General features: G+C 42.9%; 1 protein-coding gene across 1 annotated transcript in view; it reads right to left on the reverse strand.

Annotated features, from left to right (window-relative positions):
• Positions 1 to 16,231: 16,231 nt before the first annotated feature.
• Positions 16,232 to 18,569, reverse strand: part of AGXT (alanine--glyoxylate and serine--pyruvate aminotransferase) — an 88,449-nt gene continuing 86,111 nt past the window's right edge. Inside the window, 2 exon segments of the mRNA XM_030215881.1 lie at positions 16,232 to 17,693; positions 17,853 to 17,981. Of these exon segments, the coding sequence (XP_030071741.1) occupies positions 17,586 to 17,693; positions 17,853 to 17,981 (237 nt within the window). The 3' untranslated portion in view covers positions 16,232 to 17,585.

Raw genomic sequence — 18,569 nt, forward strand, 5'->3', positions numbered from 1 at the left:
CCATTAGGGACAGTACCAGTACCTGAAAAAGTTGTAAACTGTTTAGGTGTAGGCACTATATAAATACGGAAAATAAAATAAATTAATTAATAAATATTAAGATGTAACCAGGGTAATTTGTGAAAGGACCAATAAGCAAAGACAAATCAGTGGTGGAGTGAAGTGAATACATGAATATTAAATGCCAGCACAGCTGAGTTACATACTGGCACTTAACATTCAGCCCAATAGTAATATGTAAGGGCCTATCCTCCCACACCTAGGCTTCAGGGCAGCCTCTGGAAGTTCAAAGAATGGGGTCATGGATCTAGAAAAATCTTTTTTTAAGATATGGGATGAAGGATATTTCCCTATTACTAAATACAAAAACAAAGCCAGAATCAACAATTTAAATCTGGCCTTGTCAACAACTGGTAACCAATAAAGCTTGCACAAAAATGGGGTAGTTTTAGATAGCTTGGGAAACCAGATTTTACACATGCAATGAGTTGTTTTTAAATAATTTGGCAGACACATGCATAGAAGTGTGATTGAGGCTATCCTTGACATATTTTTAACCATTTTAAATGGGTGTTCCCAGGAGTGGAGTTGAGCAAAGTTTATGATTCCACTATGCCTGCTGCCACTAGATACATATGTAAGCAGCAATTGTAGAAGAGAAAATATACATGCACATTCTTTTTCTACGAGTGCTGTAATTTATATGTACACCACCTACATCTACCTATGCAGCTGGTTCTAAAATTGCCCTCCATGATGTAGTACTCAGCCTTCAGGAGCTGCCTTTGCCTGTTCTCTCTGCTACATTTTGAAATACCTACAGTTTTTAATGAACTTTTTTTTTAGATTATTTTCCCCATGGATACATAAAGTCTGTTACTATAATCTGTAGCACCCAGGACTATCATATGCATAATAGTGCATAGTGCTGAAGGGTATAGGAATCACTGTAACTGTTCAATCAGTTTCCCATAGTCCCACTCTTCATACTGACAATATCTGAGATTGCATAGAAAACTTAGGATGTGTCTTACTCCTAACACTCTAACCTCTTGTGCTATAAGAACAACTCATTTGCCTTCTGTAGGAGCTACATGCAGTTTCTGACAATCTATCATTTCTACACATAAAATTTCAATCTTATGTGAATGGCCTCAGAAGCTATGTCCTCTCCTCCAAAAAGCTTATTTTAGTTTGAGAAGTGAATTTGAAAGGTTATGATGTTTTTTCTTCTCCTCTATGAACTTGCAGTAGTCCTAAAGAGATCTAGTGCCTGACAGACTGAAATCCCACGACTTCCAGACAACATAATATAGCTCACTGGAACTGACTGAAATGAGCTGGTTGAGAAAAACTTTGCAGTGGCTTACCTGCAGGGATAGAATGACAGCTGGCTATTAGGAACCCAGCATATGCAGGATTAACTTCTCCACAGCTAAGACTATAGAGATGAAAAGTTCACTTCTTGAACCAGAGAATGCTAGAAAAGACATTTCATATGGTTTCATGCCATTTTTAATCCAAAATGGTAGAAAAAAAATATCCCGGAAATTAGAGCAATAGTGTACACTACTGGCAATATTGCCCCTGAAATGAACAAAAACATTTTAGGATCCAAACAGATCCAGGGAACTGCATCATCTACCACTCTGATTGAATCAGACCTCCAAAGAGCGTGTCAAAGTATTTTTTGGAATTAGCAGGACAAAACTCAAGATTTAAATATTATCCTCCCTGGGTAAATGTTCACAAAATGTAGCTACATTGCAATAGGCCATACCGAGAGCATTCTCAAAATGTGGCTTTACTTAGTCCCTGCAGGGCTGATATTCAGTGTTGCCTGGACAAAGTTACCTATATAAGTCATGCTGCTCAAATAGATGGGATGGGCTTTCATCAGAGCCGCTGGGGTGGGGGTGGGGGTGGGGGAGAGATTCCACTGGTCCAGCGCTGGACATAGAAAAGTCACTTTTTTCAGTGATGCTGCAGCCAGCCTGACAGCCTCGCTCAGTCAGATCCAGCATCTTCCCTCCCCCCAGTCCTGTAAGAACAGAAGAACATATGTGTTGCCATACTGGAACAGACTGAAGTTCCATCAAGCCCAGCATCCTCTTTCCAACAGTGGCCAATCCAAGTTACAAGAACCCGGCTGGCACCAGTATTCTTCATGTGATGTCTATGTAAATTAAATCTTGTCTTTAGCATCTGGCCTGTTTCTCCAATATAGCATCCTTCGTTACATTTTTTACACTGAATGATATATACCACATTGGAAGATGAGCATGTGAAATATTCCTTTATGTTGAATATGTTTCCTTTGTGAATGACTGTGGGGTCCTGTGAAATGTTTTGGCATAGCTTGCAGCTGGATATATTGCAAGGATGTGTGCCCTTCTCTTCTTTTTCAGTCTGTGTTGGGAGTAAACTCCCACTTCTAATTAGGTTGTGTTTCAAGTTGGGTGGCTGTCTGAAGGCCAGCATTGGTGGGGCTGGGAATATCTCTTTCAGTAATTCATCCTCTTGGAGTAGAGGCTGAAGATCTTTTATGATTTTTCTTAATTTTTCCAGCTCTGGATTGTATGTCACTATAAGGGGGATTCTGTCTGTGGCTTTTTTTTTCTTTGTATTGTAGCAGATTTTCCCTGGGTGTTTTGAGGGAGGAGGCAATATTTTTGGAGATTATTTTGGGGTTGTAGCCTTTCTGTTTGAAGGATGCAGTCAGGATTTCAAGAGTTCTGTCTCTGTCCCTTGGGTCAGAGCAGGTATGGTGGTATCTTGTGGCTTGGCTGTAAATAATGGATCTCTTTGTATGTGAAGGGTGGAAGCTGGAGTTGTGGAGGTAGCTGCATCTGTCTGTGGGTTTCTTGTATATAGATGTTTGTATATAGCCATCACTGATGGAGACCGTGGTGTCCAAAAAATTTACTTTTTCTAGGGAGTAGTCAATTTTGAATCTGATTGTAGGATGGTATGTATTGAAGGAATAGTAAAATTGTTTCAGAGTTTCTTCCCCCTCCGTCCAAATTATAAAAATGTTATCGATGTACCTGTAGTATTTTTGAGGTTTGGTCTGGTATGTATTCAGAAATGTCTCTTCCAGCTCAGCCATAAAAAGGTTGGCATAGTGGGGTGCTGTCCTGGTACCCATCGCAGTGCCCATTATTTGTAGATAGATATCATTGTTAAAGCGGAAGTAGTTGTGAGTTAAAATAAATTTGGTTAATTTTGTAATAGTTTCTGGTGAGTATTGATGGTCCAGTGTGGATGTTTTTAGGAGTCTCCCACATGCAGCTATGCCGTCCGCATGGGGAATGTTGCTGTATAGTGATTCTACATCCATCGTGACCAGAAGGGTGTTTGGTGGTAATTGCTTGATATTTTTCAATTTATTCAGAAAGTCTGTGGTGTCTTGTATGCAGTGGCGTTCCTAGGGGGGCTGACACCCGGGGTGGATCGTCGATGCGCCACGCCCCCTGGGTGCAGCGCCCCCCCCGGATGCAGCACAACCCCCCCCCGACGAAGGGACACCCCCCCCACGAAAGAACCCCCCACCCGGGTGCACGCCGCTGGGGGGGTGCCGTGCACGCCTGTCCCAGGTAACCTGTTCCAGGGCAGAGGGAGCATGGAACGAACAACGGACAGGTGCCCGCGGCACCCCCCCAGCGGCGTGCACCCGGGGCGGACCGCACCCACCGCCCCCCCCCCCATGAATGCCACTGCTTGTATGAAGCTGTTTGTTTTGTGCACGAGAGGTTTCAGAATTCTCTCTATGAGTCCAGATATTTCCTCCGTGAGTGTGCCAATACCTGATATAATTGGTCTGCCCGGGTTTCCAGGTTTGTGGATTTTGGGTAGCATGTAGAATGTGCCTACAGAAGGTTGGTTTGGTATGAGTTTCTTCAGATGTGGCTGTACTTGTTTAGGAAATGTTCTGATAAGGTCTTTTAGGTGGTTTGTATAATCCTGTGTGGGGTCCTCAGTTAGTTTCCTGTAGTATTTATTGTCTGAGAGCTGTCTGTGCCCCTCTTCAATGTATTTTTGTGTGTCCATAATTACCACTGCACCTCCTTTGTCTGTGGGTTTGATGATAATGCATTTGTTAGTTTGTAGAGTTCTTCTGGCCGCTCTTCCTGGTGGGGTAAGATTGTATAGAATTCTCTTTTGTTTGTTGGAAAGTTGTGATTTTACCGTATGTCTGAAACTTTCTATGTAATTGTCCAGCTTGTAGTTTTGTCCTGAGTGTCTTCAAGTCTGCGAGGACCTTGTTTCTTCTGTGTATGCATTGGTGTAAAACATACACATCATACCAAGAGGAGTGGCTTAGTGGTTAGGGTGGTGGACTTTGGTCCTGGGGAACTGAGGAACTGAGTTTGATTCCCACTTCAGGCACAGGCAGCTCCTTGTGACTCTGGGCAAGTCACTTAATCCTCCATTGCCCCAGGTACAAATAAGTACCTGTATACAATATGTAAGCCGCATTGAGCCTGCCATGAGTGGGAAAGCGCGGGGTACAAATGTAACAAAAATTAAATTGAATTAAATCCTGATAGCCCCATCTATACAATAAAGCATAGTGACGGCAGCATTATATCGTGGGATTGCATAGCAGAAACAGGGCAGGTATGTTTGGAGTGGAGAAGTAGCCTAATGGTTAGTGCAGGGGGTCTAAGAACCAGGGGAACAGAGTTTGAATCCCACTGCAGTTCCTTATGACCCTCTGAAAGGCACTGACTTAACCCTCCATTGCCCCAGCTACAAAATAAGTACCAGTATATAATATGTAAACCACTTTGCTTATAACCACAGAAAGGCAGTATATCAAATCCCATCTCCTGTTGAAGGAAAGGTAGATGGTGCAAAGTGTAAGCAAATTCAGGAAGAAAGCCTGTTCCTGTCTGCTACAGACCTGGGACTGGGGAGAAGACACAGCTTTCAGCAGGGTAATGATGCTAAGCAATAACAACAACAATGGTGTGGCTCAGCAGGAAAAAATGTGAACAGTGGCGATCCTAGGGGGGCTGACACCCGGGGCGGATCGCTGATGCGCCCCGCCCCCGGGTGCAGCGCCCCCCCCCCCGGATGCAGCACGACACCCCCCCCCCTGGCGAAAGGACACACCCCCGCAAAAGAACCCCCCCCGGGTGCACGCCGCTGGGGGGGTGACGCGAGCGCCTGTCCTTTCGTTCGAACAAAGGACAGGCGTGCGTGGCACCCCCCAGCAGCGTGCACCCGGGGCGGACCGCACCCACCGCCCCCCCCACCTAGAAACGCCACTGAATGTGAATGTCCTTGAGTGACTCAGTTAAATCTCAGACCTGAATCCAATAGAAAATCAGTGGCAAGGCTGCAGTCTACAGATTATCCCAAGCCAATTTGAAAGAGTTTAAGCTATTCTGCTACATGTTGAATGGGAAAATTTTCACATTGAAAGTATAGCATATGTTGTGTAGAAACGTGAAACAATTTCATACCTCAATCAGAGTCAAATTAAAACTACATTGGGCCATAAATAAACATTTATTTGTGAGCCCCTCTACCATGAACACCCCTCTCCCAGATTAACTTTTTTTTCTCACCACCATTCTCTCCCCCACCCCCCACCCCATTTCACCTCTACAGAAGTAGTAGGGAAAACTGCAGAGTCCAGCTATGGACATGGTGGCAGTAATAGTTAATGAATCCCATATTCTAATTCAAGGATTATTGTGATCATCATCTCAAAACCTTTTAGTGGTTCCATCTTTTCAAGAACTAATCCACCAACAAACTAGGAAGGAACTATTCTCGGTCCGAGGTCCTGGTCTCTGGGACAACCTTCCTCAACCCCTTCAACATCAATCATCCTACATCACTAACCACTAGGCTACTCCTGGAGGAGTAGCCTAGTGTTTAGTGCAGCAGACTTTGATCCTGGAGAACTGGGTTCAATTCCTACTACAGCTGCTTGTGACTGTGGGCAAGTCACTTAACCCTCCATTGCCCCAGGTACAAAATAAGTGCCTGTATATATGTAAACCACCTTGAATGTAGTTGCAAAATACCACAGAAAGGCAATATATCAAGTCCCATTTCCATCCTACAAAACTTCAAAATGCATCTTAAAACTTTTCTTTTCTCTTATGCGTTCTCTAAACCCCCTTTGCAGTCCACAGAGGTAAATGTGTCAGACCTGGCAGACTAGATTTCACGCCTCTCTTTACTATCACCCTTCTATCCTATCAAAATTGTAGTTCTTCCCCGCCCCCTCTTCTCCACATTTCTTATTTTCTCTCCTTTCTATTCTGTAATTTTTTTTAGAGTGTTAGCAGCTTAGACATACTGTTGATGGGTGGGATAATAAATTCAGAAATAAACTTGAAACTTAAAACATATTAGTTTGTGAGTGATCATGGGTACTAGGCAAGCACATGTTTCGAATGGAATGGCTCATTGGTTAGAGCTGGAGAGTTGCTGAGTTACCCAGTTCTGGGGGGGGGGGGGGGGGGGGGGGGAGAGAGAATTCTGGACCAATACTAGATTTCTGGCAATCCTATCCTTGTACATTATTATGGGACCTGAAGTCCTGATTTTGATTGTGTGGATCCAGGCTCCTTCATTAACATTTCAAAGCAGAGTGGTCATTTAAAATTTCCTTTATTCAGAGACATAAATTGCTAACAAAAAGAAAGTTCATGAGACAGGCTACTGACAATCATGTCAGTTTCCATCTCATGAGTTTCTTGTGGGCTAAAAGAGTGTACAAGATTATATAGACATAAAAAAAGCGTACATCAGAGGGTCAGCTGACATTCAGTTCAATAGCTAAGCAAAATAATGAAAGAAAAGAGACTTTGACCATGTTTTCTCAACCATTGATAAGAGAAAGAGAACAATTACTGACGTCTTCTTATCTAACTAAACCATTCTTTAAGCAGCTTGTGGACTGGAAAAGAAAAGAAAACAATTTTCACTAGCACCTTGCTGTGAGAAGTTTACTCTTCTTCATAGGGCCTCTCAACTACAAATAAAGTCTAGTTCTCATTGATTTGGCCTTCTCCTAAGATCAATGAAAAAGCTAAGAGCAGCACATTGCTCTCAAATAAACTAAAGGCAATTTTCTAGCATTATATCAGACTAGAAATGTTAACTCTAAGTTATCCAGATCTACAATTGGTAGCATCAGAGACTACAAATAGCATGTCAAACTGAGATGTATATTGTAGGGGGGGCATGGGCATGACAGCAGTCAGTCCCTAGACTCCTCCGTCACAAGCTCACACAAACACCTTTTCTTCAGCTAGCCCAAGCTCATTCATCTGCCTGATTTTGCCTCTGTGAACTAGAACAATTTGGAAATAGTATAGCCCAAAAAGAGGGTACTCTGTCTACCTGGCCCTCTTCCCCCAAGTAACAGGCCTTTTCTCCTCTTCTTCAGCCTAAGCTACCAAGCCTTCTAAGGACTCCTTTCCCTTTAACCAAGAACCAGACTCCAGATTGTACACATGCAATAAACTATTTAATGTATGCTCCAAACTACCTCTTTTTCCTTCAGGAGGGTCAGCACTTAAGAAAAAGATCTAGGTGTTGTTGTAGATAATGCACTGAAATCTTATGCTCAGTGTGCAGCAACATCCAAAAAAGCAAACAGGATGCTAGGAATTATTAGGAAAGGGATGGTGAATAAGACCGAAAATACTATAATGCCTTTATATCGCTCCATTGTGTAACCACACCTTGAGTATTGTGTTCAGTTCTGGTTGCTGTATCTCAAAAAAGATATAGCAGAATTAGAAAAGGTTCAAAGAAGAGGGACCAAAATGAAAATGGGGATGGAACTCCTCTCGTATGAGGAAAAGAGGTTAGGGCTCTTCAGCTTGGAAAAGAGATGGATGAGGGGAGATATGATTGAGGTCTATCAAATCCTGAGTGGTATAGAACGAGTAGAAGTAAATCTATATTTTACTTGTTCCAAAAGTACAAAGACTAGGGGACACTCGAGGAAGTTACATGGAAATACTTTTAAAACAAATAGGAGGAAATATTGTTCACTCGATGAATAGTTAAGCTCCAGAACTCTTTGACAGAGGATGCAGTAACAGCAGTTAGCATATTTGGGTTTAAAAAAGGTTTGGACAAATTCCTGGAAGAAAAGTCCATAGTCTGTTATTAAGACAGACATGGGGAAGCAACTGCTTGTCCTGGGATTGGTAGCATGAAATGTTGCTACTAATTGTGTTTCTGCCATGTATTTGTGACCTGGCTGGGCCACTGTTTGGAAACAGGATTCTGGGCTAGATGGACCATTGGTCTGACCCAGTATGGCTACTGTTATGTTATGCAAACTTTCACCTTTCTACTAAGGGGGATAATTACAACAAATAAGGTTTTACTTGTATTTTCTCCAATGAACAGGTTAATCATAGACTTTATCCATAGGTTCCATGCCCCTCCCCCAGCATTCATTCTCTTGTGTTTTCAGCAATGCAAAGGAAACAAACCTTAGAACCGTATCTCAAAAAAGATATAGTAGAATTGGAAAAGGTACAGCGAAGGGCGACGAAAATGATAGTGGGGATGGGACGACTTTCCTATGAAGAGAGGCTGAGAAGGCTAGGGCTTTTCAGCTTGGAGAAGAGACGGCTGAGGGGAGATATGATAGAAGTGTATAAAATAATGAGTGGAATGGATCGGGTGGATGTGAAGCGACTGTTCACGCTATCCAAAAATACTAGGACTAGAGGGCATGAGTTGAAGCTACAGTGTGGTAAATTTAAAACGAATCGGAGAAAATTTTTCTTCACCCAACGTGTAATTAGACTCTGGAATTCATTGCCGGAGAACGTGGTACGGGCGGTTAGCTTGACGGAGTTTAAAAAGGGGTTAGATAGATTCCTAAAGGACAAGTCCATAGACCGCTATTAAATGGACTGGAAAAATTCCTCATTTTTAGGTATAACTTGTCTGGAATGTTTTTACGTTTGGGGAGCGTGCCAGGTGCCCTTGACCTGGATTGGCCACTGTCGGTGACAGGATGCTGGGCTAGATGGACCTTTGGTCTTTCCCAGTATGGCACTACTTATGTACTTATGTACTAACCACTAAAGTCCACTTTCCTATGGCTTCCTTTTTACTTGGTCCAAAAAAAACTTGAGGGTAGCTGCCATTCCATTCTAGCTTCCATCTCAATGCCCCCTGTGCCTGGTGCAGTAATCAATTACGTTGTGCATGTTGATTTGCGCATGCAACTTTAGTTGCTATATATAGAATCCTGGGGAATGTGTCAAAGTGGCATAAATTTATAAAGCTTTATGTGTGAAAAAGCTTCATAAATGGTAGAAGAAAAATAAAATATTTAGCTTTTTTTGGTGCATCTGAAAGGATATAGAGAGATTGGAGGCAGTATTAGGACAGTGTTTAAAGGAATTTGCCCAGGTAACTTAATAATTAGCTGGTAAATTCCCAAGGGTGACAATTTCCCTTCATTTAGTATATGAACAGCAATATTTGTAGAAGTGGACTACTCTACTCTAGCCCAAATTTTCAAAGGGATGCTGTATTTATATGAGTCTGTTCCCACCAGAGACACAGAAACATACACAAGCACATGTACTCTTTCTATATAAAACTGTCCTGCTTAAGATTGTCAACTTTTTGATAGAGAAAACCCCAGCACCTGCCCTGCTTCATGCCCCTGCATTGCCCCACCTATGCCACTCCCTTGTACCAACCCCATGCCTCACCTCAACTCCCTTGGCACACCTACTACTGCATTCTTCTCCCACCGCACCTCTCTTCAACCAACTGTCCAGGGGCATGGGTGGTCAGTGACTCAACTGTTTGGGGAGGCTTAGGTAGGTAGGGTTACAGTGGGCAGGGCTAAGGTAGGGCAAGTTAAATTCCTCAGAACAACATCTATATTAGCATTAAAGAGACAGTAGAGGAACTTTTGAACACAGCCTAAAAGGACCCTTAACTGTATCTGAGGTGCAGCTGCACCAGCTACCTCTCTCTAGTACCTCTGTTACTGATGGTATCATGGACTCTGAATACACTCCACGAAATTATGTGCAAAAAAAATCAAAATAATGCAAGATTTTAAACAGAAAAGTATTTACAATATTAGGTGCAGGTAGTTAACACTTGGAATATGTATTATCTATGTTAGCTCCACCTAATGGTTAGAGAAGTGGGCTAATAACCAGGGAAGCCAAGATTCAAATCCCACTTCTCTCTCGGACAAGTCTTTTAACCTTCCATTGCCTCAGGTACAAGCAGATTGTAAGTCCTCCAAGGACAGGGAAATACACTTGAATATAACTTGCTCTGAGCTACTACTGAAAAAATTGTGATCTAAATCCAAATCCAGAATCCACTACCAGTACATTGTAAAAGTCATACAAAACACTACAAATGTCACGTAGCACCATACAGCAATTCTACCATACCATAATAGAATTAACTTCCATGATTCACACAACAAGGGCCTACCTAGGAAAAGACAGCACTGTAAACTCTGCAATGGCCAATAGAACATCAATACAAGTACTAGAAAAAAAAAAAACAGACTAGTACAAATCAGTCCTACCAAGGCATTCAGTGCTAACAGAGTACCTGGCTTCTTTCACACAGAGAACAAAGATTGATCCATGCCAAACAAAAGTAATCACAAAAACTAAAACTAGAAATATGTTGGCAAAAATTAAACTGAATTCCTAAGAAGCTGGCACCTGGAGCGAAGGCCCTGGGTGGATCATGGTGGACCTGAAAGTCACCCCGGAGAAGGCTGTGAGGATATACAGATGGGCTGCAAGTTCTCCACAACACCTGGAAGGCAGCTGGTGGAAGCGCTAGGCACTTGGAGTGAAGGCCCTGGGTGGATCAGGGTGGACCTCAGAGTCACCCCAGAGAAGGCTGTGAGGATATACAGGCTGCAAGTCCTCCAAAGTAACTGGAAGGCAGTTGTTGGAAGTGCTAGGCACCTGGAGTGGAGGCTCTGGGTAGATCAGGGTGGACCTGGGAGTCACCCCATACAAGGCTGTGAGGATATGCAGATGGGCTGCAAGTCCTCCACAGCATCTGGAAGGCAACTGGTGGAAGTGCTAGACACCTGGAGCAGAGGCCCTGGATGGATCGGGGTGGACCTGGGAGTCACCCAGACTAGGCTGTGAGGATATCAAAACCGAGATTGAGGAATCCCGAGCAGATTTGGCCTCCTTGAACTTTGATTTAATATCCAATATTGCTGAGCTCGGGAATCTTATAGAAAAGGTGAAGCAGTGAACTGAAGAACACATGGAAGTAATTTCTGCACTGGGAAAACAACATAGTGAGTACATATGGCAACAACTAGAGTTTTTTGATATGCGGTTTAGTAAAAGAAGCCCTATGTGACATATGGAGAGGCATAATCGAAAGGGACGCCCAAGTTTTGTTGAGGACGTCCTCGCAAAATGTCCCGATGGAGGGATGGGGAAACCCGTATTATCGAATCAAGATGGACGTCCATCTTTCGTTTCGATAATATGGTCGGGGACGCCCAAATCTTGAAATTTTGGTTGTCCTTAGAGATGGTCGTCCCTAGACTTGGTCATTTCTGATTTTTGGCGATAATGGAAACCAAGGACACCCATCTCAGAAACGACCAAATGCAAGCCCTTTGGTCATAGGAGGAGCCAGCATTTGTAGTACACTGGTCGCCCTGACATGCCAGGACACCAACTGGGCACCCTAGGGGGCACTGCAATGGACTTCATAAAATGCTCCCAGGAACATAGCTCCCTTACCTTGTCTGCTGAATCCACCAACCCCCCCCCCCCTAAAACCCACTACCCACAACTGTACACCACTACCATAGCCCGTATGGGTGAAGGAGGGCACCTAGATGTGGGTACAATGGATTTCTGGTGGGTTTTGGAGGGCTTGCTGTTTCCTCCACAAACATAACAGGTAGGGAGGGGGATGGGCCTGAGTCCACCTGCCTGAAGTGCACTGCACCCACTAAAACAGCTCCAGGTACCTGCATGCTGCTGTGATGGACCTAAGTACGACATCTGAGGCTGGCATAGAGGCTGGCAAAATATATGTTTAAAAATGTTTTTTTGAGGGTGGGAGGGGGTTAGTTACCACTGGGGGAGTAAGGGGAGGTTATCCCCGATTTTCTCCGGTGGTCATCTGGTCATTTTGGCCACCTTTTTGTCCCTTGGTCATAAGAAAAACAGGACCAGGTAAAGTCGTCCAAGTGCTTGTCAGGGACGCACTTTTTTTTCCATTATGGGTCGAGGACGCCCATGTGTTAGGCACGCCCAAGTCCCGCCTTCGCTACGCCTCTGATACGCCCCCTTGAATTTGGCCGTTCCTGTGATGGAAAGCAGTTGGGGACGTCCAAAATCGGCTTTCAAATATATCGATTTGGACGACCCTGTGAGAAGGATGTCCATCTTCTGATTTGTGTCAAAAGATGGGCGCCTTTCTCTTTCAAAAATGAGCCCAATGGTGGACTGTATGGTTTGCACTCTCAACTTAAGAATAATGGTCAGTGGGCTACACTGTGAACTGCCTACCATGTTTATGAAATAAATTATATTGTCCACTATAGTTTAGACTCATGATGTGTTAAATTGCTGTAGCTTTATTCTTAGGCTTTTGGGTCACTTACTTCTAGGGGATTTGCCTGGGTTGCGAGGTCTTTCCTTCCTAATGCCTCAACACTCTGCTATGAGAGTTGGGGTGGAGGTATGTAGGGGTTGGTATTGGGAAGGATGGAGTTTTGGGGTTGGGTAGGGGGATATGGGTGGATTACAGTGTGTGTTTCTTTTTTAGGGAAGTTTCTACATCTACAACTAGCAATAGGATCTTTATATATTTTTTCTTCTTTATTATTAAGACAAACATTAAGGTTGTTACTTTTAATGCAAAAGGCCTGAATTCTCCCTTTAAGCTCAAATCCCTGCTAAGGGAGGCCAGTGGGTTTGAGGCTACTATATTTTTGGTGCAGGGGACACATTTTAGAAGACAAAATGAGCATTTACTCTGCTCTAAAACCTTCCCTATTTGAAGATTTCTTTCACGCCCAACTAAAAAGATAGCAGGGTTTGGTACACTTTTTCAGGTAGAATTCAGGCCACGATCTTAAGTTAAGTCTCTAATCCAGGGGGTCATTTTATTATTTTACAAATCAATATTGCTGGTACTATATTTAATGTTGTCTCAGTCTATGCTCCCAATGATCAAAAGAAAGAGTTTTATGTGGCTTTGACAGAAAAAATGCTTGATATGCCAGTGGGTTGTTGGATAATGGGTGGTGAGGAGTTTTTTCAACATTATTCTGTTCCCTCTATTAGACAATACTTGCCTCAAAACATTTTACCTATTAGATAAATCTTATAGATAAGTGGAGGCATTTCCACGCCAAGTCGATTCAATTCACATTCTATTCCCCTATTCATCTTTCTTATTCAAGAATAGATTATCTGTTCTTGGATAAAATGTTGGTATTAGCTGTCACAAAGGTGGAGATAGACATTATCAATTGGTCAGACCATGCACTTGTACAAATGATCCTAGGCTCAGGTTCTGTAGATAAACCCCTTCAATTTTGCAAACTGAATGATAGCCGATTGGATAATGAGGATGTTATGGCAGATCTCCATAAGGAAATACCGTAATACTTTACCCACACACTTCAGAGACTTCTATGCAGGCAATATGGGATGGATTTGAAGCTTATGTTTGGAGGCACTTTATTAAATTGGTTCAAATGACAAAGGCAAGAACAGGACCAGAAATTGAGACAAGAGATACCTATGTGTGTGCAGCAATATTTCAGTAATTCTCTTCCTCTAAAATAAGAGCTAGGCTAGAAGCCCTCTGAGAATACTTCAAAGCTTTACGGGCACATGAGATTCAAAATGAGTTACAATTCACCAAGAGAATATTTGAGGAAGATAATGAGCCCAGTAGGTTATTAGCCCACCAACTTAAGACTTAAAAATTGCAATCCTATATATCATTTTTAAGAGATGCACATGGGAACTTGGTTTCTGATTCTGCCAAACTACGGAAGTGCTTCCTACAATTTTACCAATCACTATACACTTCAGAAGTGGTGCTAGATCTGGTTCAAAACGCTCCATATTTGGAAGCAGCCTGCTTGCCTAAGTTGATTCTAGAACAGACTGATAAGGTTGATCAGCAGATCCAACTGCAGGAAGTTAAAGATGTGATATCGAGGGGCATAATCGAATGGGGGCGCCCATCTATAAGGGTGGCCATCTCTAATGATGGCCCCGTTAAGCGGCGAACCTGACTGTATTATCAAAACAAGATGGCTGGCCATCTTTCGTTTCGATAATACGGTCGGGGCCAGCCAAATCTCAACATTTGGGCCACCCTTAGAGATCGCCGGTGTTAGAGATGACTGCTATTGGTTTTCACCGATAATGGAAACTAATGGCGGTCATCTCAAACCCGGCCAAATCCAAGCCATTTGGTCTTGGGAGGAGCCAGCATTTGTAGTGCACTGGTCCCCCTCACATTCCAGGACACCAACCGGGCACCCTAGGGGGCACTGCAGTGGACTTCACAAATTGATCCCACGTGCATAGATCCCTTACCTTGGGTGCTGAGCCCCCCCAACCCCCCCCCAAAAAAACACTACCCACAACTGTACAACACTACCATAGCCCTTAAAGGGTAAGGGGCCACCTAGATGTGGGTACAGTGGGTTTTGTTTGGGTTTTGGAGGGCTCCCATTTACCACCACAAGTGTAAGAGGTGGGGGGGGGATGGGCCTGGGTCCGCCTGCCTGAAGTGCACTGCAGTACCCACTAAAAACTGCTCTAGGGACCTGCATAGTGCTGTGATGGAGCTGGGTATGACATTTGAGGCTGGCATAAAGGCTGGCAAAAAATATGTTTTAATTTTTGTTTTGGGTGGGAGGGGGTTGGTGACCATTAGGGGAGTAAGAGGAGGTGATCCCCGATTCCCTCCGGTGGTCATCTGGTCATTTCAGGCACCTTTTTGAGGCTTGGTCTTAAACAAAAAGGGACCAAGTAAAGTCGGCCAAATGCTAGTCAGGGCTTGCCTTCTTTTTTCCATTATCGGCCGAGGATGGCCATCTCTTAGCCATGCCCCTGTCCCACCTTCGGTACACTGCTGACACGCCCCCTTGAACTTTGGCTGGCCCTGCGACGGAAAGCAGTTAAAGCTGGCCAAAATCGGCTTTTGATTATACCGATTTAGCCGGCCTTAGGAGAAGGCCGGCCATGTCCCCATTTGTGTCGGAAGATGGCTGCCCTTCTCCTTCGAAAATAAGCCTGATCTACTTTAAAATCTGGTAAATCACCTGGTTTGGATGGCCTTTCAACTACATTTTATAAAACTTTTGTGGGATACATGGCTCCAGTACTGACTAAAATTTTTAATAATATTTTGAAGGGGGGGGACTGCCCCAATCCATGCTAGAAGCAGGAGTTATGATAATTCCTAAACCGGGGAAAGACCCCATCTCCTGTGGATCTTACCATCCCATATCCCTTTTGAATTTAGATATTAGAATCCTAGATAACATTTTAGCAAACATAGTTAATGGAGTGATTGGGACTATAGTAGGGTAGATCTCCAGAAGGAAGGCAGGTTTCATACCTGGAAGATCCACTGGAGATAACGTGAGATGTGCTCAAGATTTAATATGGATCTCTAAAGAACAAAATTCCCCATGGCTCTTCTCACCATCAATGCTGAAAAAGCATTTCATCAGGTAGAATGGGGATTTATTATGCAGACATTAACTCATTTTGGGTTGGGTCCAAATTTTAGGCAGTGGTTATTAGCACTATATTCCTCTCCTACAGCAAGAACATGGGTAAATGGAGGGTATTCTAACCAATTTAGGTTGTACATGGGAACACGTTACAGTTGTCCCTATTCCCACTCCTTTTTGTCCTAGATGTTAAGTCGCTTGCAGCAACAATCAGAAAACATCAGTACATTCAGGGCATTAGGTTAGCAAATGAGGAATTTAAAGTTACTTTATTTACTGATGATATTTCGCTGACAGTGGGAAACCCTACTGACTTTATTTCGTGCAAAATATACATGTGTTTGTGAATTCAGTAACCATTATTAGGCCTTTATTATTAGGTTTTAATCAATAAACACTGAATCAAAATATATACGGATCCTTTTACTAATCTGCAGTAAACACTAACACATCTTTACCACAGCTTAAAATGCCTTACCGTTGGGGGGGGGGGGGGGGGGAGTTGGTCAGGGGGCAGAGAGTAGATATGTACTGCGCTTATCGGTTAGTGCAACTATATTGCCGCATGCTAGCCTATTAGTGTGTGGTTAGTGCATGAGCCCTTACTACCTACAAAATAGATGACAGTAGGGGCTCATGTGCTAATGGCCACACGCTAATGGGAAAATTAGTGCATGGTCATTAATTCAAAAAATTGAAAACTCAGACATTTTACTCATGTGGTTAAAATGTCAGCATGCAGGAATGTCCTGAGTAAGCACGCACTAAGGCTACTTTTTAACTGCAGTTTGGTAAAAGGGCTCCTTAAATAGGTATTTATTGGAAAAACACTAGAAAAACACCACATCCCCTAGTTGGCTTCCCCTGTATCCTTCATTTAATATTCCTGCCTTTTCTGTGCTGCTCACTTCTATATGACACAAATGCACATATTTAATTCCACTGGAAAAGGTACTTAACAATAATAGCTATGTCATGAGGACACCAATAAACATTGGCTTTTTTGTACCCTCAAAGAACCCCTAATCAGCAGGAAAATAAAATACCTAAATTTATAAGAATAGAAACCTTAATTATAATCATGCTTTATAGTACTTCAGAGACACATATTTAACATGTGGGTGGAAAGTCTATTAGTTTTAATGACTGGTGTGTTTAAGAGCTTTCAACTGGAAAGAAGCAATGCCAGGATTATTATTGCTCAGTTAAGGCTGGGCACACAGTGGCACAGGGTGAGCAAGTGACTTGCCCAGGGTCATCCAGAGTGTTTGTAGCCTAAAGAATTTAGATAATCACAAGCCTCAGCCCTCAGCAGCTCTTCCTCACTGCTCTAATAACAGAGCACACCTCCTCCCTCATTAATTACCAGGCAGTTATAGTTTATTGTGTGCCAGAGTTTCATGAGACAGATACTCCAATTTACTTTATGAATTACCATGAGCTGAGCATCTTTGGCAGTAAATATGAGCAGTTTAAGTAGCAGATTGAATACATTGAGCCTTTCCATTGAGGCTCAGCAACACACCCAGTCTTGCTACTGTGCAGGTATCACTCTTCTTTCCAGACAACACTGAGGTTAAAGTTTTCTATGGACATATTGACTACTTCTACTGCTCTTTGTTTTCCCATATGAGCCTTTAGAAAATCCAATAACACAGAAAAAATGAGAAGAGTATTAAGAAGAGAGTTTATTCATGCCATTCTTAATATAACAATCTGTATTTCCTGCAAGAAACAAAACCCTGAGTGAATCAGGGGTGGATGTTAAGGATTTGAGTAGAGAAGGTTTCATATCCTCTGTACTGATGAGATGCGGAAGCCTACAGGACCAGGATGGATGTTCTTCTCAGATTTTGTTCTTGTGGCAATGCTGGAGGGCATCTTTCAGAGCATGCAGGACCCGATCCACATTGGCCCTGGTGCAGTTGTAGCCCATTAGACCTATCCTTAGTACCTAAAGAATAAAACAAACATTATTGGGACATTATTGGGACAATAAACTGTGTGTGGGACTTGCAGACCTGTGTCTTAATGAAAAGTGGTAGATCGGTTAGGTTACTCTGGAATTTTGTAGAGTGCCTTGGATCAGGATCCTGTTCTGATTGAGACTTACCTTTCCTGCAGAAGGTCCAAGCCCCCCAGTGATCTCAATGCTATGCTTCTTCATGATGTAGGATGTGATTTCCTTCCAGTCATACCCTTCAGGAACCAATACTGTGGTCACTGTTGGCAGCCTCACCGCCTAAAAATTATCCAGAGATAAACAATCATGTAGTAATATAGGGCCTGATATACAAAGGATTCATGCTTATAACTTTGGGCCTCTTTTACTAAACCGTGCTAGTGATTCCAGTGCTGCAAATGGGAGGAAGCCCATAGGAACTGAATGAGCTTCCTCCCAGTTGCCATGCGGGAATCGCTAGCGCGGTTTAACAAAAGAAGCCCTTTGAGAGTTATGCTCCTAAATAGACCTCTTTGAAAATGTGCTAGGGCTCAAATGCTTAGATTCATACTAAAAAATTCACTAAACTCCTAAATTGAGGAGCATTAAAAGTAGGTGGTAACTTAGGTGTATTTAGGGTGGGAAGTCTGATTTTCAGCACTGGGCTCATAAATCTAGGTAAATGAATTGCAGTCCTAAATTTATAAGCATAACTTTTAAGCACCTACTTAAGATTAATTTTCAGCTAAAACCTTAGGGGGTTGATATTCAAAGTGATTTAAACAGCCAGAAAGAGCTCATGGGCATATTCAGTGGCACTTAACCAGATAGTGCCGCTGAAAATGCCCGGTTAGAGCCTAAGCTGAATCAAGCTAACTTGTGGTCATT

The sequence above is a fragment of the Microcaecilia unicolor genome, chromosome 10, assembly GCF_901765095.1.
Source record: "Microcaecilia unicolor chromosome 10, aMicUni1.1, whole genome shotgun sequence".
NCBI lineage: Eukaryota > Metazoa > Chordata > Amphibia > Gymnophiona > Siphonopidae > Microcaecilia > Microcaecilia unicolor.